This window comes from Phycodurus eques, chromosome 12 (genome assembly GCF_024500275.1).
Source record: "Phycodurus eques isolate BA_2022a chromosome 12, UOR_Pequ_1.1, whole genome shotgun sequence".
Lineage (NCBI taxonomy): Eukaryota > Metazoa > Chordata > Actinopteri > Syngnathiformes > Syngnathidae > Phycodurus > Phycodurus eques.
Genome location: NC_084536.1, coordinates 15,318,731 through 15,338,568, shown reverse-complemented (window position 1 = coordinate 15,338,568; position 19,838 = coordinate 15,318,731). Strand labels below are relative to the sequence as shown.

Genomic DNA, 19,838 nt, shown 5'->3' with positions numbered 1-19,838 from the left:
ACACTACTAAGACAAGATATTTAATGTTCAAACTGATCAACTTTATTGTTTTTAGCAAATAATCATTAACTTGGAATTTTATGGCTGCAGCACATTCCAAAAAAGCTGGGACAGGGTCATGTTTACCACTGTGTTACATCACCTTTTCTTTTAACAACATTCAATAAAGGTTTGGGAACTGAGGACACTAATTGTTGAAGCTTTGTAGGTGGGATTCTTTTCCATTCTTGATTGATGTAGAGCTTCAGCTGTTCAACAGTCCGGGGTCTCCGTTGTCATATTTTACGCTTCATAATGCGCCCCACATTTTCAATGGGAGACAGGTCTGGACTGCAGGTGGGCCAGTCTCGTACCCGCACTCTTTTACTACGAAGCCACGCTGTTGTAACACGTCCAGAATGTGGTTTGGCATTGTCTTGCTGAAATAAGCAGGGGCGTCCATGAAAAAGACGTTGCTTGGATGGCAGCATATGTTTTGTTGTGTTAATGGTGCCTTCATAGATGTGTAAATTACCCATGCCATTGGCACTAACACAGCCCTATAACATCACAGATGCTGGCTTTTGAACTTTGCGTCCATAACAGTCCGGATGGTTCTTTTCCTCTTGGGTCCAGAGGACACAACGTCCACAATTTCCAAAAACAATTTGAAATGTGGACTCGTCGGACCACATAACACTTTTCCACTTTGTGGTAGTCCATCTTAGATGAGCTCAGGCCCAGTGAAGCCGGCGGCGTTTCTAGGTGTTGTTGATAAATGGCTTTTGCTTTGCATAGTAGAGTTTTAAGTTGCACTTACGGATGTAGCGCCGAACTGTATTTTCTGAAGTGTTTCCTGAGCCCATGTGGTGATATCCTTTACACATTGATGTCGGTTTTTGATGCAGTGCCGCCTGAAGTATCGAAAGTCACGGGCATTCAATGTTGGTTTTCGGCCTTGCCGCTTACATGCAGTGATTTCTCCAGATTCTCTGAACTTTTTGATGATATTATGGACCGTAGATGATGAAATCCCTAAATTCCTTGCAATTGCACAGTTGAGGAACATTGTCCTTAAACTGTTCGGCTATTTTCTCACGCACTTATTCACAGAGAGGTGAAGCTCACCCCATCTTTGCTTGTGAATGACTGAGCAATTCAGGGAAGCTCCTTTTATACCCAATCACTGGCACCCACCTGTTCCCAATTAGCCTGTTCACCTGTGGGATGTTTCAAACAGGTGTTTGATGAGCATTCCTCAACTTTCTCAGTCTTTTTTGCCACCTGTCCCAACTTTTTGGGAATGTGCTGCAGCCATAAAGTTCTAAGTTAATGATTATTTGCTAAAAACAAAGTTTATCAGTTTGAACATTAAATATCTTGTATTTGTAGTGTATTCAATTAAATATAGGTTGAACATTGTATTCTGTTTTTATTTATGTTTAACACAACGTCCCAACTTCATTGGAATTGGGGTTGTATTTGCTCTAAACTCTCATGTCATTTTAAAAAAAAAAAATTATGGTTCAAGATAGTTAACTACATATCTGGATAGCTATATTTTTTCTTCTCCTTACATTTACATAAGTACAGCAGTATGTATCAATACAAAGCTTTTATAGTAAGTACTGTACAGTGCGAGTACCTGTAATATTGTCCACCTCCGGTGAAGGGACATCGCGAAGAACCGTATTTACATTCCTGTAGCGTACATTGCCTGCATGGCGTCCAATGTCTATTGTCAAATGCTGACATCTCTCGGCTGAATAAAGTATGGGTGGCAGAAGTGGGGCCAAACGAAAGTTCGAGGTTTCACTTTCGTTTAGCTCGAAAAGAAACACCGGAAGAGTGCTAGTGAAGGGTCGTAAACATGGCGTCGGACCAGGACGACTTGATCAATGAGAATCTTATCGAAAGCTTTCGGCCGAGGCTCCGAGTGTACGTCGCAGTGGAGCCGGTTATGGACCATCTCCATTTCCTCGAAGCCGAGCTGAAGGAACGCGTCCGACAAAAGGCCAGGACCGACGGCAACTCGGCGGCGGTGGACGTCCTGGTCGACGCCGTCCTCCGCAAGCCGCACCCGGAAGGCTGGTTCCAAGGCTTCGTGGACGCCTTGTCCAACGCCGAATGCAAACAAGCGGCCGACTACATGCGGGGAAAGCTGCCCGACGCCGACGTGGAAGCTGAAAACGACAACTGTATGCGAATGATGGACATCCTGGTGCCCAGTCTCGTGGGCATGAACACTAAAGAGTTGTGCGTGCAATGTTTTGCGCACAAGCTCATCACCAGGGATGACCAAGACAAAGTGAGTACACGGTTTTAACTGTCCTCCTATTTCTTTTGTTTGGGAGCAGTCAAATGTCCTGCGTGATGCCGGCGAAATGCAATCATGACCACAAGATGGCAGACAAAAACCCTTATGTACATCCACTCCATTAGGTACTCGTGAGACACCAACACAATCAATAAATCATCTTATATAATACATACTACAGTGCTATAGAATATGCTTCAACTAAAGTATAGTACAGTATAGCATTAGCTCACAAATTGTTAGAGATATTGGGTTTTCAGGTGAAATCTCTGGATGAACCTAAAATACACTATAACATTTACCGGTGGACTTATTTTGACACTCTCGAAACCTTTGAATGCACATGTCCAACTGTTCAAGGTTTCAGTACTTTTTTGCACAACTTGCAGCTCTCTAATAAGGAGCTGAATGGAAAAACTTACAACAGGTGCTTGTGTATCCATGACTGGACCGATTCATTTTCTGGTTCCGTAGGAATTATATACAAGGTCCTTAGGTTTTATTAGTAGTATTAAAAGTAATAATATTTCATGCAAAATCTGAAAAACAAACACAAGAACTTGAATTCAAAGAGTGTGTTTTTTTTTTTTTTTTAAAAAAAGCATGTTTTGCTTGAGCAGAGATCCACGTTGTCTCGTAGTATCACAAACACTAACCTTGTGCCTCATCGGTGGGTAGGGAACGGAATCGGCGTTTTATAGCATTTGGTTCCATTCATTAAAGAAATAAATTGGTGTCGAGTTACTTTTCGTGCCAAAATGCTGAATTCCGGTGCGTACCCTTTACAATAAAAGGCTATAAGTAAGTTAAAACTTGCACATATAAACCATTTAATGTGATAAAACAGTCCTAAATAACTATTTCAACAATACTATATTTAACTTTAAAAAATTTTTTTAACATTAATTAATGAATATTAAGTCAATTAGGTTAGTTCCACACACATTCCCTTTTAGTTCATAGGTTTGACATTGATACTTGTTATAAAGAACCCCAAGTCAAATGTTCATTTTTTGTCTATGCTGCAGGCTGCCAAGAAAATCCCTTTAAAACACCTTTATTTAAAGCATACAAACTTTTTTGACCCAACCCCCGAAAAGAATCAGAATTGAGAATCGTTTGCAACCAGAATTAAAATAAGGAACCAGAATCGGAACTGGAATCGCTCAAATTCCAACGATGCCCAACCCGACTAGAAGTTGAATAGGTATAATTGTATTTTTTTAGAATAATATTTTAGTAATACTGCATATCTATTCTTTCCGCAGCACAGTGTATGAGTGGTGAGTGGTTAACTCACAGTACTGGGCGTCATGGTTCAAATCTCAGCTCTGGCCCTCCTGTGTGGAGCTCGCATGTTATCCACATACTTCCTTGCACATTACAAAAACATGCCTGTTAGGTTAATTGATGAGTTTAAATTGTCCATTGGTGTGAATGTGAGTGTGAATATTGTTTGTCTATATGAACCCTGCGATTGGCTGGCGAGCAGGCCAGGGTGTATCCCACCAAAGTCAGCTGGGATAGTTTCCAGCTCACCCATGGCCCCAATGAGGACACCTGCTGTAGAAAATCGACAGCTAGCTTGTGCAGGTGTACTTAATGATTGGCCCGGTGAACGTAAAGTATTTGTTCAGTAAAACACTGCAGGTCACTATTTTAACCGGTCACCTTGTTCTAATGTGTCATCTTCCATGATGTTCGTGCTCCAGATCCTTCACTTAGCAGATCATCAAGGACTCAGAGACGCAGCTCGTGAACTGCTGAAAAGAATCATGAGGTGTCCTCCTGGATGGTACTCTAAATTTCGACAAATTCTGCTTGATACTGAGCACAAGGACTTGTATAAACTGTTGGGAGGCTCCTCTGACCGCAATACCACAGGTAACCACATGGAGTACTCATTCGTTACTCAATAGAGTGGACCCTGCTGACTCGTGGTTCAGCAACCGCAAATTCACCTGTTTGCAGTTGTTGTTCTTTTTAAAATTTCTTTCAATTTAAAAAAATAATAATAATAAATTCCCCATTTTTCTTTTTGTTTTTTTTTCTTTTTTGGAGGGATTGAATTCCTGCTTATTCAAGAACTTTTTGTGTTTAATGGTCGTTAATTATACTTGGATTTTTGATATTTGCGGTGCGGCCAGGTTCCTATCCCCTGCAAACAGGCGGGGTCCAGTACTGTACTGTACTATACATTAAAACCCCGCTATTCATGGTGGCTAGGGACTGAGCCCTGCTGCGAATATCGAAAAAAAAACAATTGATGCTTCCCCTATTTTTCTAAATATTTGGATATCTTCATATTTTAAACTAATTATAACACAAATTATGATCCAAAACACTTCAAACACACTTCAAACTGTTAACCTTCAACATAAATGGAATATAGATGATTTTTTGGGGAAAAAAACACACCAGAATGTACATGCAAGACTGACCATAATTTCCACTAACAACCCAGGCTAAACATAGGTCCTCCCCCAACATACAAAGCTCTTAGTCTCTCAGGCGATATGTATCACTTCAACAATACTTCCTGGACACCAAAACGTTCCTATTAGCCAGGACTTTGGCACTATCTTGTGGCACCTTAGGGCATTACTGAAAAATCCCCAAAATTTGAAAATAGGTGTTCTTCATCAACGATAGGTTCCACGGAAAATAAATGTGAATGGGTGAATTCGCGAATCGCGACTCAAAGTACAACCATGTGTCTCTTTTCGGAACCGTATCACAATGTTTTGATGAGACTTTCACTTGTCATCCGCCATCCTCAACAAAAGATGAGACTAAAAGAAGTGACCGAGTGAAGGAGACTCCAGGAAGTTCTACTTGTCTTCAGCATTTGAACCACAAGGACACTGGGGACGACACCATGGGTAGCTATCTTTAAAAAGCCAGTCAGTCGATAAATATGATATTAGGTTCAGCAGTATACAATCTCAAATGTGTTTGATGTTGCAGAGGATTTCTCCAACACTTTGCTTGTCGCGCAGTGACTGGCAACTGCGCTACATGCAGAGGAGGAAGGCTTCCTCACTTGTGTCTGCTTTGTCATCTCTTCAGACCGGTGCCAGGGTGAACGCTCGCGAGATGCCGCCATACAAGAGTCAAGCAGCAGTTTAGAGCAGTTACCACCAGGTGGGAACAATTTACACTCACTCACTTTACTGCTGGGTGTGTGGTTGAGTTCACAATCTACACTGGGTGTTTATCTTTGGTCAGACCGCACACACATTAAGGTGAAATCAAAGCGGTTTTAATGTATATTGGATAGGTGAACAGTACACCACGCAGGCTTCTTAGAGCTGTTCGCAGCTCTGCTTGTATCAGTGCTCCGGACAGAATAATAAGATTCATGTGTGCACAGTGATGAACCACACCTTTGTGTGGGTAAAGAAGGCAGAGCATAGCCTGTGGCGTAAAATGAAAAACACATGCTGGCTCAAAATCAGCAGAACACTGCTTATTGGACGCCTCTTTTGCAACCCCAATTCCAATGAAGTTGGAACGTTGTGTTAAACATAAATACAAACAGAATACAATGATTTACAAATCATGTTCAACCTATATTTAATTGAATACACTACAAAGACAAGATATTTAATGTTCAAACTCATAAACTTGATGGTTTTCAGCAAATAATCATTAACATAGAATTTTAGGGCTGCAAATCATTGTATTCTTTTTTTATTTATGTTTAACACAACGTCCCAACTTCATTGGAATTATTGGGTTGTACATGTTGCCGCCAATATACTGTATGTGTCAACCACTTTTTACTTCATCACGCTGTCCTTTCCTCTTATCTCATATTTACTACTCACATAAAGTTAGGGATATTGGGCTTTCAGGTGAAATTTAGAGTTGAACTTAAAATGCACTATAAGCTTGATGAACTTAATTTGACCTTCTCAAGCTTTTCAATGCTTCAGTACTTTTTGCTGGGCTCAACAGCAAAATTCACAACAGGTGATTGATCCCTGATTGGACCAATATATTTCCTGTTTCGATTAGAATTGATATTTAAAAAGTCCTCTTTATCATACAGTTGTATACATTTTGACATCATCAGACTAAGATTGAGAATGAACAATTAATCAACAGTATCTCCACATTGAGAGGGTTCATACAGGATTTTCTCAGAGGGAAGTGACCACTAAATTTAGAGTGTCATCAGCAGGTCGCAACAGACATATAGAGAAACTGGAAGAGTTACACCAAGACATAAAAGTTGTTAATTTGGCTTCAGTTTCTTGTTTAAAAACAAATAAAAAGGTGCTGCGAATAGTGTATGAGTCAAACATTGTTACCACATCAATGCTGACTCCTTTAAAGACTAAATTGCATGTAATCTTATTAATTTCAGTAATGCAATAGATGACCACATGAACAAGTGAAGTGAAACTTCTGAGGTCGAACCTCTGATTTGTTCGCATTTCGACACAGTTTTTCTCCATTGGAAATAAGAATAATCATAGAGGTTCCAACTTAATTGCAAAATGTTTCTTTTAATGTGAGCGGCAGCGTATCTGAAGCTTGCTCAGAACTAAAATTTTGACTCGCAACACAAAGTGAAAAAAACGACCATACAACGGCTTCATTCGGTTACCACTATATACACAAAAATGTGAAATGTTTCAGGTGCTAAGTCCACGAGGTTGCTTAAAACAGCACTTAACCTCTGACACGCAATGTCTGAGACAGATGATTACTGTGCTGAGAACAAACCTGTGCGGGAGGTTGAACTCATAACTGGGGGACATGTAGCACAGAGAGAGCCGGGACGCGTCACAAATGCTTTCTTAGTCAGTTATTCCCAGCCGATTTAGCAGAGCAACTGAATTATAACCGTCTGACTCAAGTGGATCACCCTACATGGCAACATTACCAAACTGTGATGAAATCATACACTCTCGACCGAGTATACTGGGAAAATGTAGGTGTCTAATAATCAAATGCAGATGTTAAGCTTTGCAGAGAAACGTGGTGCCTCACATTTCCTGGAACATTTTAGGAACTTGCACTGACTCATATTTCACTGAATATGCTGCTTCTTTTAAATTGTGGACGCCGTTGTATTTGGGCTTAAGCGACATCTGTTCAACACATTGACACGCTTAGGTGTACTTCAAAGCAAGTGTATGGAGAAGTGGTGTGTCTCGGTAATGATATTTACTTCAGTATGCACATTCCATTTTACCTACCTGCACTGTCCTTTTATTTAGTACAGGAATTGCAAACCAAACTATGGTGGATGTGTAAGAATACAAGTAATCGTAATGGCATCCAGGTATAGTAATTACATGTTTACAGTTTTTTTATTCCAAGTGTGACTTTTTTTTCCTTTTTTTTAACTCATCAATACACATCCTCTATAAAATAGTACTCTCACATAGATGCACACTAATAATAATGGGTAAAAAAAAAAATCCAAAATGGACTTCACCAGCTTCTTCGAGGACGTAAAATCTTTAATGATCTAGCTGCATGTGCTGATCTTTAGCTTTTTAAAAAAAAAAAATATTATTATTTTGCCACATATTTTGATCGTTTGCATAATTAAAGACCCTGTAAAGTCAATCCAGAGATTTGGTTCTACATACATTATACAACCCCAATTCCAATGAAGTTGGGATGTTGTGTTAAGCATAAATATTGAATTGAATACACTACAAAGACAAGATATTTAATGTTCAAACTGATCAACTTTATTGTTTTTAGCAAATAATCATTAACTTAAAATTTTATGGCTGCAACACATTCCAAAAAAGCAGGGACAGGGTCATGTTTACCACTGTGTTGCATCACCTTTTCTTTTAACAACATTCAATAAAACGTTAGGGAACTGAGGCCACTAATTGTTGAAGCTTTGTAGGTTGAATTCTTTCCCATTCTTGCTTGATGTATAGCTTCAGTTGTAGTACTCAATTGTGGAGCTATAGCGTTTTTCACCACTTGTGTTCCTGATATATTAGGCGTGACTAAAACGGCGCTACGTAAGGCACTTTGGAGTCCAGCATGAGTAGCCCCTCATCACTATAATAGAACTTTGTTCGCACCAGTGGTTATCCAGCGCAATTGTGACATGCAGTTAGCTAGCTAGCTATGCCTACACCCCAAAATTGCATCGTCCCTTCAGAAGTGCCTCGTCGTCGGCTGTGAGTGATCACACATTTCACACAAAAAGGCGGACTATCGAGGAAGGGGGGAAACTTTTTTTTTTTTTTTTTTTTTTAAAGTACAAATTGACTGCCAGCATGTGGACTGGGTGTTCGGACTAACGTGGCCGCTTTAGAGCGCCTCGTTGTTGCAGGCGGAAAAGCTCCGCGACGACTCGGTGGGATGTACTGTATTCCAGCCATCGGAGGCTTTAAGCAGATATATTTTCACAGAAAAATCATGTAGTTATGTGCAGGCATAAGAAAGATGCTAGACATAGCAGCATCTATTTTTCCAGGTCGTAAAAGTGGTGTTTGATAGACAGTTGAAAGGCGTGTAGTTTAAGCACATTCACAGTGTTTGAGAGTGGAGACAATAGTTTAAATTTTCAAAATTTTTAAGCCTCATTTTATATATTTGACTTTTTTTTTAATAATTCAAATTTGGCACAGTTGTTAACAACACTTTTCTGTGGTATGTGGAATTTATAAGACATTTATTTTCCACTTTAAAAGGACTTTAAGCATGATTAATTTAATTGGGCCTTGTTTTGATGAACCTTCAGTGCAGCTCATACCTAGATTAGATGAATTGCATGATTAAGAGGTTCCAATGTTTTTTCCATGCAATGTATGTACAGTAAAATGCCATTTCAAAACACATTCTTCATTATCAACACTTAGGCAACAATCTGATATAAAAAAAAAATATTCTATGCTTTTCCTGAGCATTATTATCCCTGTAATTGTGCTTTTCTGACCAAATGATCTGTCTGCATTACAGAACTGTGTGACTCGGGCGCAGCTGCTGGAGTCCCAGATAAAGTTGATATTGTTCTCCGAGACTATCAGATGGACGTGGCTAAACCTGCCTTGGAGGGGAAAAACATCATCATATGCCTCCCGACTGGAAGTGGTAAAACCAGAGTAGCGGTTTATATTACCCGTGAACATCTGGACCACAGGAGGGCAGAGGGGAAACCCGGCAAAGTGGTCATCCTGGTGAACACGGTATGAAAATATATTGAAGTATAAAACAATTTGGTGTATTCCATTTAAATCTTTACAGCACCATAAAATCCTTGACCCACTTTCCCCCGTTCTCCTATCCAAAGAAAACGTTCTATCTTTTAGTCAGTTTGGACATGTGGGTCAGTTGACCACAAATTACATGCCGTAAGGTTTCCCTGCACGCTTTTCCTTTCTGGCATGTGTGGGAACTGTTGTACTTTGTTTAAAAAAAGAAAAAAAGAAAATCCCTACTTACTCTATTTTAGATGAATGGCTTTCTTGCTCTCAAACCACCTCAGGAACTATGTTTGTATGCAACTGTCTGCAAATGTCAAAACTATGCCCTGCTCTATAACCTACCGGATGCATTTTAAAACGGGTTCTGCAAAAATAACAACGGTCTGCTAAATGCATCCAAACATCTTCATTTGGAGTTTAGGATTCTTGTTGAACTCTGAATGAAAACCATCCAAATGTTGTTTGTACCTTTAATTGAGAAACAAAATGTAAGATTTTTATGGTTTTAATCCAAAAAGAAATCATGTTGTTGTTTGTTTCCTGATAAAAAGTAAAAAGTCAACATTTGAAGATGCATGCATCACAAATTGCCTCTTTGGTGGTGGTTCACAGGTTCCCCTTGTTGAGCAGCATTATGCCACAGAGTTCCATCGCTTTCTGAAGCATGCCTATAAAGTGGAAAGAGTCAGTGGAAAGTCCATGCTCAAAATCTCTTTCGCAGAGATCATGAAGAAAAACGACGTCATCATTTGCACAGCCCAGATTCTGGAAAATTACTTGGAGAGGTCCGTCAAAGGAGAGGATGAGGGAGTGCATCTAAAGGGTATGATCAGTAACTGATTTCTTCTGAGCTTGCCACCAGTGTAGTGCAAGAAATTCCACAACTTTAATCCCAAAGGAGTTTGAGAGTTTTCTGATACAGGGTAGTCGATAGGATTGTGAGGCTGTTGTATTTGCAAGATAAACTAGAAATCCAATGTATCCCACTGGGCCTCCCTTAATTGTTTGTGATAACATACAATTATGCATAAAAACAATAAGTTGTTCACCAAAATGATTACAGCAACTGTGAATGTACTTTTTTTAATGACTATGAGGGAAAAAATGATATAATTTCCTACCCAGTGTTGGGCAAGCTACTTGGAAAATGTAGCGAGCTAAGATACAAGCTGTTCTTCATTAAATGTAGTTGCAGATAGCTGCTAGTGAATTATGGACATCTGTAACTGAATTGTAGATATCTGTAACTCCTATTTGAGATATCTACAACATGATTTTGACGAGCCATAATTCCAGTTAGATATCTACAACTTCATTTTGCTTAGTTCATCCATCCATCCATCCATTTTCTGAGCCGCTTCTCCTCACTAGGGTCGCGGGCATGCTGGAGCCTATCCCAGCTGTCATCGGGCAGGAGGCGGGGTACACCCTCAACTGGTTGCCAGCCAATCGCATATATATATATATATATATATATATATACAAACAACCATTCGCACTCGCAGTCACACCTACTGGCAATTTAGAGTCTCCAATGAATGCATGTTTTGGGGATGTGGGAGGAAACCGGAGTGCCCGGAGAAAACCCACGCAGGCACGGTGAGAACATGCAAACTCCACACAGGCGGGGCCAGGGATTGAACCCCGCTCCTCAGAACTGTGAACTGTGTCGGCCACCGTGCCGCCTTGCTTACTTCAGTTGAAACTTAATACAAGATATTTGAAAAGGGACAAGTAGCTATTGTGCAGATGTCATGTAGATGTATATAATTATGACCAGTCAGAATCAAATTGTAGCTATCTCAAACTGGAATTACAATAATATACATTCTCCAACTGAATTGTAGATACTGTATCTGTCATGAAAAACCACATACACATAAATGGCAAAAATTACATAATTTCTCCTCATCGAAATAACGTTGCATATGTCTGAAATGACAATTGTGGCTAGGAAGACAAGTTGCGACCGAAATTTTCTTCTCCATTAGGCAACACTGAATAACAGATATCTGCAACACATGTCCAGTCTATCTGTTAAATGTTTAACAGGGCTTGCCATACTTCACACAATTCATGAGCACCGTCCATCTAGGGTGTGCATCAGCAGGAGGATGGGTGCGTAATATGTGACGTCATGGAAGAGATCTGCCTGGGGAAATGTCGCTTCTGTGAACGCTACCCCACTATCGTTATGTGATCACGCAAGTAGCTTCGCTACTAAAAAGCTATTTGATGATGAAAACAGTGACGCTACGACAGCACCACTGAGAAATGTAGTAAACGAGTGACGCCGCCATTGCCCAACACTATTACTACAAGACAAGATGTCTCGGACGTCCCATGGTCCTTTTGTATCAATCGACAACTGAGTGTGTAACACTTACCCTTATCACATTCATCTTGATTAGAGCGAGGTTGGTTAGATAAATAGTACAAAACTAAATTCGGGCCTACTACATTTACTAAAGACTTTTGCTCAAATGTGCTCAATGTGTGTAAAAAGCACAAAAATGTATATATTTGGTAATAGGAAAACACCCAGAGAACACAAAGCCTCTCCTCTGACGATACCTGACAGGATCTTGTCAAAGTCTTCCAGCGCTTGTTGGCACCCAGCAGTCCAAGTTGGAATAGCCACCTAAGTGGAACATATGCTGTTTGTCAAAACACCTGAAACCATGTGCTTTTCTATTTATTTGTTTATTTTTAATCCTTTTTTTCTCCTCCTGGTTTCCGCTTCCCACGTCTGTTCAAGCAATCCATGTGGCTGATAATTCACATGAGAACATCTATCACCTACAAAACGTCAAGCCGCTGCTCATTGTTTCCTCCGGGGATACGTTTACATCAGAATGCTTACTTGTTGATGTGATTAGAATTTAAATATAGTTACAAACAGAGAAGGAGCGGTAAGAAAGCTCACCTTGTCGCTCGTATTGAACCCACCCACTGTTAAATTTATTCCAAGCTATTATTAGCATTATAATTATTAATTGTAAACAAATGGACATTCAGAGTGAAAACACTCAAATGTCTCAGAATTGTATTATTTGGTACAAAATGAGCAAGCGCATTCAGTGGAAAGTAGACCACCACCACCAAGGCCAGAGACCTAAATGGTGGTTCCCAATCTGTCCCTTAAGAAGTGGCTACTACATGAGCAGGCAATCTTGCAATGGATGGGGATATGCACTCAATTTATCCTCTTTACCACAGGTTCCGCTGGGTTTATTTATATTTTCTTTTGACGGAAATATCATAAACGTTTACCTTTTTGGGGTATATCTGGCGGCATAACCCCAGACACAACACGTTTTTGTCATTGTTTCAATTCAGGTCAGCGATAGCCAATACCTTTTCTCCTATCCGGTAGTATCCTGGTGCCTGTTATTTCCAAACATAATGTCATGGTCTACTGCATGGATTAATTTCTGTGTGTTTGTCTTATACTCAGATATCACCCTGATTATAATAGACGAGTGCCATCACACTAACAAGGGTGAAGTTTATAATCAGTTGATGATGCGTTACCTGAGGCAGAAGAACAAGAACAAGATGTTGAAGAAGGAGCAGAAGGAGGCAGTCCCGCTACCTCAGATTCTAGGCCTGACTGCCTCACTGGGGGTAGGCGACGCCACAAAACTCAATGCAGCGGAGAAAAACATTTTGCAGGTAAGTACTCGATCCGGTGTAAAGTGGTCCACAGCAATGCTCATTTCAGCCACCTACTGTTTTATGCAACGTAAAGGTATTCCTCACATTATATTTACAATTTTTCTGCCAGTTAAAGCACCCAGGTTTTTCTGTCTGCTCATTTTGAGTTGAGCAGGAGGCCAAGCAGAAACTAACTTCACAGTCAGTTTCATTTCCATGTCTATCATCACATTTTCCATTTTGCCATAATTGGTACTGTTCTGTAAAATAGAAACATTCCTACAGTACACACCAAAATCCAAAGCAAAAACAAAAGACTTGAGGAGTTCATCTTTGCATAATGTTATGCATGACAGGAGTTCAACCTCAGTTTTTTTTTAAGTTTTGTGTGACGTAAGAGTTGTATTCTTTACAGAAAACTGGTGAAATTCCAGACTTCTGACTTTAGGTGCATTTGACTTGAGATGTTCCACTGTGCTCGTCTGTCAAAATGTCTTCAGCAAGCTGTTTCTCATGTGCACATGTGCAGCCATAAAGTGTCTCACTGACATACCACTTAAAAGTGAAAACACCTTTTTGGCTTATGTTGGTGCAAAATAGTGCTTCAAGATAGCATCAATCGCAATGATTTACACCCCAGCACACTGATTCTTTTGTAGATTTGTGCCAATTTAGATGCTTCCCAAATCCGGACTGGGAACCTCGGGGATTATAGCAATGAACCAGACAAACAAATCGTTCTTGTTGAGGACAAAGAAAAGGTGCGTCAGTGAAAATTAATGTTTCTGTTTTAAGAAAAGCCTAATGTTTGCACCATACCACACAAATCCTACAGGACCCGTTTGGTGACGTAATCAAGAGAATCATGGACTGTATTCAAATTTATGCCAATCTGAGCCCTACTTGTGAGCTTGGCTCTCAGAACTATGAACAGTGGGCGGTTCAATCCGAGCAACAAGGTGAGAAAACTCTCCGGCTCTTTTGTGTGTTTTTCTTTCTTCCTTCCCCACTGGTAACATTATGACTCCTTTTAGCTGCCAAAGAGGAAGCTCAGGAAGTGCGGGTTTGCGTGGAGCACCTTCGATGGTACAACGATGCCCTGATAATCAGCAACACCATTCGCATGTGTGATGCCTTCAGTTTCTTGAATAAATACCACGAGGAAGAGTTGAAGAGTAAAACGAGCCCTGACGAGGAGCACGCCATAAACATCACCGATACTGAGAGAGTCCTCTTCAATTTATTCCATGGTATCAGAAGAATGTTGCTTCAGTCTAACAAAGTTCAGATCAGACACTACAGGAAGTCACAGTTTGTTTTATAGAAAGATGCTATCATTCTTGACCCAAGAATGTTTTGCCATAATTACATTGACTTTGTATTTCCATAATGTGTGGTAAAACAGGGCTATCTGTTGGTTTGTCCTTTTAGATTGTTTAAAGCCTACAGATGTGGAGAAAGAAACATGGATTGATGTAGCATTGGCTGGAATTCATATTTCTGGCTTATAACTGCTTAATATTTAACATTAACAAGTGGTGGTTCTCATTGTTTTTTGTTTTTTTTTTGTAATGTGTGCAAGTAGAAAAATTCTAAATTCTAATTTCTAAAGAGGGGGGAAAAATGTATTTGCCATGAGGTGCCTAATTGAACTTCCAGTTACCAGTATGAGAGCGCGTGAGAGCGATAACACCAAATTTGACACACCTGCTCCCCATTCACACCTGAGACCTTGTTACAGTGACAAGTCTCATGCAACACTCTTTAAATTCTTAACTGTAATAACCATTGAGTAGGGATTATAAAAGTTGCATAGCGAGTCGAAACGGTAGTAAAACAGGCCCAAAATCCAGATGTTCAGGGGTAAGGCAGGGCGAGAGACTAGTTGCATTCTGGGTGTGGTTTATCAAAAGTGAGAATGTAAAAACAAGCCTTAAGTTGAAATGTTTACAGATGTAGTTACACATCTTTGCCTTTTGACAACCAGTGACAAGCATATGGAATTTGGAACAATAATAATAATAACTAATAATATGGACACGACATTCATGTCCTTGGCGGGTGTTTGTAAACTGAGTACCTCTGTGTTTCTTACAGACAACAAAGAGGAGCTTCACAAGCTTTCTGAGAACCAATCCAATGAAAATGACAGCCTGTCAAAACTACGACAAAGTATTCTGTACCAGTTCACCACCAGGGACGAGGCCAGGGGTATCATTTTCACCAAAACCAGACGCAGCGCCATCGCTCTCAGTCACTGGATTCAGAAGAACTCCAAGTTTGCCGACGTTGGCGTGAATGTTGCGTATGTCATCGGAGGCGGAGACCAGAGTGTTGTCAAACCAATGACCCCTGTGAGAAGTTAATGTCCCCATTGCCCCATGTGAACACCATGTCAATTCTATTGATTTGTGCAAATTTGTGTTGATCAGGCAGCGCAAAAGGATGTTTTGAACAGATTCCGCAGTGGCGCTGTCAACTTGCTGGTTGCCACCTCTGTTGCACAGGAAGGTTTGGACATACCGGCATGCAACTTTGTCATCTGCTACGGCCTTGTGACCAATGAGATTGCTATGATACAGGTTAGTAATCTTATTACATAGAGTGGAAATCTCTGGTGCTGCTCCAAAGTGATTCAACTCGTATCTCGAGGACGGGACATATTTGAAAAAGAAATAGGTTACTATGTCTCAGATCAAATGTCTATGACCTGTGGGTTGCCAAGGAGTCAGTCCTGGGACCCTTGTTTTTCAATCCGTACATGCTTCCATAAGGACAGCTAACATGCAGCTGGAAAGTGTCCTACCACAACTATGCATATGACACTCCGAACTACAGTACGTGTCACTGATGGGAGGTCAACATGGGCATGTAGATTGGCTTCGTCACTGCAGAACAGATCAGTGCGTTGATGCAAAAAAGATTTTCTCCAGCTAAACTCGGGCAAAACAAAAATCAGTGTCGGTGGCACAAAGAAACAAAGAAAAAGTGTTACCAGTCACCTTGAGACTCTCAAAAACATCAAGTTATAAATCTCGAGGTAATATTGGGCTTTGGTAAAAACGTCAAGTTCAAATGATACATAAAATAGTACATTTTAATTGTAAAATGATCATTCGTTATCATTTGGAATTGTGTCACTTTATTTATTATCAATTGTCATTAATTCACCAATTATTTAATAAAAAAGACAATTGTTTATTTTACTAATATGTTTAATCTTTCTATTTACAATAAATAATCAATTATTTAATTAGATGCACTGAATATATAAAAAAGCAAATACATCCATTTTAATCAGAATCAGAATCAGAATCATCTTTATTTGCCAAGTATGTCCAAAACACACAAGGAATTTGTCTCCGGTAGTTGGAGCCGCTCTAGTACGACAGACAGTCAATTTACAGAACACTTTGGAGACATAAAGACATTGACAAAAAACAATTGTGCAAAAAGATGCAGAGTCCTCTAGCACTTAGAGCAGTTCGAATGACTAATATTGCGATAGTCCGGTGCAATGACCATTGTGCAAAGGGCGCTGAGACTTCAAGGAGTGTATGCGGTTTAAAGTGACGAGTAGTAAATTAACCAATTTGGGGAAAGATCCTCTAAATGTATGCACATGATAGAGGATAATGAAGATAAAGACAAAATAAAGATAAAGAACGGAGCAACCCATACTTTGTCCACCCTTGGTCTAGCTACATATCTCACTATCCGCAATGTCAGGGATCGTGGTTATTTTCACCATCTTTTGTAAGATAGCATCCAAAATTAAGGGTACACAACCTATGAATGACTACTATTACTACTAGGGCCCTACAATGGCCCTCTTGAACTGCACCCTGAGAAAGACTCCAGTTGTTGTTGCTTGTTCACAATTGTATTACCTTCTGTAGGCTCAAGGCAGAGCTCGAGCTAAGGAAAGCAGTTACATCGTGATTGAGGTGAAAGGCTCTGGGGTGACTGAGAAGGAGAGTGTCAATGAGTACCGCAAGGACTTAATGACCAAAGCCATTGCCAGAATCCGAGCCTTAGATCCTGCAGTATATATCAACAGGGTATGTCTCCTCCAAACTAGCTCCTCCACGTCGCAAGGTTGTTTTCATCCTTGTGTTTTTTGTTTTTTTTCCCCCCTTCTCCTTAGATCGAAGAATTTCAAATTCAGGCTATTATTGAGGACAAATTGAGAAAGACACACAAGAAAAACACAAAGCCTGAGGATCCGTCAGAGGTGAAGTTAAGTTGCCGACATTGCAGCAAGGTTGTCTGCACTTGTGATGACATCCAGATCATTGGAGACATGCACCATGTCAACGTTTCATCAGAGTTTAGGTAGAAATTGTCCTGATCTACACAGTGGAACCTCTGATTCCGAACTCAATCTGTTCCAGCATAGTCATCCACCTCTGATTTGTTCAAATTTAGAAATATTTTCCCAATAGAAAATAATGAAAATGTAATAAATCAGTTTCTGGCTAAACCTGTCACCATCATCGAGTCAGAATAGCAAAAATCTTCAAAGTAATTGGAGTGTGTAAAAAAAATAATAATAATAATAAAAAGAAAATATGCCAAATGACTGCTCGAATGGCAAAGAATTCGTAAGTCGTGTCACTCGTATCTCAAGACACCACTCCATATTGTACTGCAGACAAGACAGACACATTTTTGTACCATTTTCTTCATGATGCCTATTGATCCCATTTTCCCTCTTTTGTCATCACTTCTGTCAATCTTAAGTTTTTGTGAGATTTTAGAAGTGTTTTTTGTATTTTATTTAAAGGTTCCACTGAACTTGCACTTTGCCACTACTGTTGTCGTTAGGATCCGGTCTTGGGATTGCCACTCAATGTAACACTAAATTTAATTTCCTTACAGTGAACTTTTCATTCAGAAAGAAAACACTTCTCTTCAAGAGCGTCTTCTTGACTATGAAACTAATGGCTCCATAGCATGCAAGGACTGTGGACAGGTAAAATATGTATAATAGGATTTTTTTTTTTTTTTCCCCCATTTGGAAATGTGTTTTTAGTCCAGCAAGAGGGCTTGTTTTATTTTTGTTGCTCTCCAGCAGTGTTTTAAATTCCTGAAATATGGCCAAGCAGAGTTCATTGCAGACTTGATGGTGTGCATAAGAAAATGAGCTCTCATTAAGATACTTGACTTGTCCTAGCGATCCCAGCTGTGTTGAATAACTATAGGGAGAACTTGTCTGAGGATTTTACATTTTAGAATTGTCATCACTGTTCATGTGATCTCTTCAGAATCCTGTTCACATTCATCTTTGTGCTGCAGAAATGGGGTACGATGATGATGTACCGAGGAATCGAGTGCCCCTGCCTGATTGTGAAGAACTTCGTTGTGACAATCAAGGAAAAGAAGTTCAGCAGTTACACCAAGTGGCGGGAGCTCCCCACCACGTTCCAGTCGTTCGACTACATTGAGCACGCCAGTCGATTGGCTTACTGTTCAGATGATGAAGACACTTGAGTGATTCGCAGCAGTTCAGCACATTTTTAGTCATGAAACAATACACTAATCAAATTGCTAAATGGGATTCCTTCGCTCAAATTGCTTTTGTTTTCAGGTTATCGGGGTTATATACATAATTACATAACATTTCAGAATATTTTTTGAATGTAAATAGTCTCACTATTCAAACAAGTATGCCTTTTATGAAAGGAGATGCTATCAGTTTCATAAATGTGATGCTCAAATGACTTTTTGCCGTTATTTAATATTAAACTGAAAAAAAATATCACAACTGGATTTTTGCCATTCTTAGATTTAACTAACTGAAAGCTGATAGCATTTAAAGTCAGCGGTCCAATCACAATCTGGACATGAAGCGAAATGGCAAACTTGTAAACAATGACAGCCCCTGAAGAGATGATCATTGATGCTGCCATTTTGCAGTTTTATCAGACCAGTACATCCTGTCTTCTTTTGGGCAAGGTCACTCACTGAATGGCTTTCTTCGTGAAAAGTAAATGTGTGAAGTGTCATGAATGTAATAGAGAGGCTTTGTCCGATCAAATGTTTAAGCGCCAGCCTTTCTCCAAACGGCGTCTGTTGACTGCCTCTATTGTGAAAGCAAAACTGCTGGCATGTCATGTTCATAATCATGTGCTCCAGCCAGGAAAAGTTTCAACATTTGGTTTACAATAGACTTCCTTCATTCATCCACAATCTCAGTAATCTTGTAACCTTTCACATCACCGAGTCAAAATCAACTAAAACAAATAAAACACATCTAAAAACAACTTGTGTGGAGACGACAGTCTATTCATTTAGCACTTTTTTTGTGTTTTATACAAAGCAGTCGTTGAATTGTGAAATCCATAACTTAACCTTCCAGCCTCCCAAACAGTAACAATTGTGACTATTTTACATGCTAATTTCCGTGGTTTATGGGGCAGTTATGGTGGAGGCGTAAAGTCTGCCTGGCAACAGGTGAACTGGTTAAAATGTTATTTGAGTTGTTTGATTTGAATCACAAATAATTAATGTGGTACTTAATACATTGTCACTGTAGCACAAATGAATGTAAAAATGCACCATTTTTGGAATGTTGGGAGCTCAAGTGGTTTTGCACAACCAAGGCAAAAGTGACCAAAAAAAACGACTGAAACTTCTGCAGTGCTGAAGAATTTGAATGTCGTGCTTACAAGCGAAAAAGAAAGTTGCGT

At 39.8% G+C, this 19,838-nt stretch overlaps 1 protein-coding gene across 2 annotated transcripts; it reads left to right on the top strand.

The window, feature by feature from the left end:
* The first annotated feature begins 1,806 nt into the window (after window positions 1–1,806).
* On the top strand, window positions 1,807–19,395 carry ifih1 (interferon induced with helicase C domain 1). Of its 2 annotated transcripts, none has more exons than XM_061691108.1 (16): window positions 1,807–2,287; window positions 4,009–4,180; window positions 5,083–5,178; window positions 5,366–5,440; window positions 9,245–9,471; window positions 10,102–10,312; window positions 12,947–13,164; window positions 13,806–13,907; window positions 13,982–14,105; window positions 14,181–14,396; window positions 15,244–15,500; window positions 15,579–15,728; window positions 17,046–17,207; window positions 17,294–17,481; window positions 18,028–18,121; window positions 18,445–19,395. In XM_061691108.1, exons 1-16 carry the CDS (start codon window positions 1,850–1,852, stop codon window positions 18,637–18,639), a joined length of 2,925 nt encoding a protein of 974 aa, XP_061547092.1. In that variant the 5' UTR covers window positions 1,807–1,849; the 3' UTR covers window positions 18,640–19,395. The 2 variants fall into 2 exon arrangements, with proteins under 2 accessions (XP_061547092.1, XP_061547093.1); XM_061691109.1 differs by having other exon boundaries at window positions 18,414–19,395.
* Window positions 19,396–19,838: the final 443 nt, after the last annotated feature.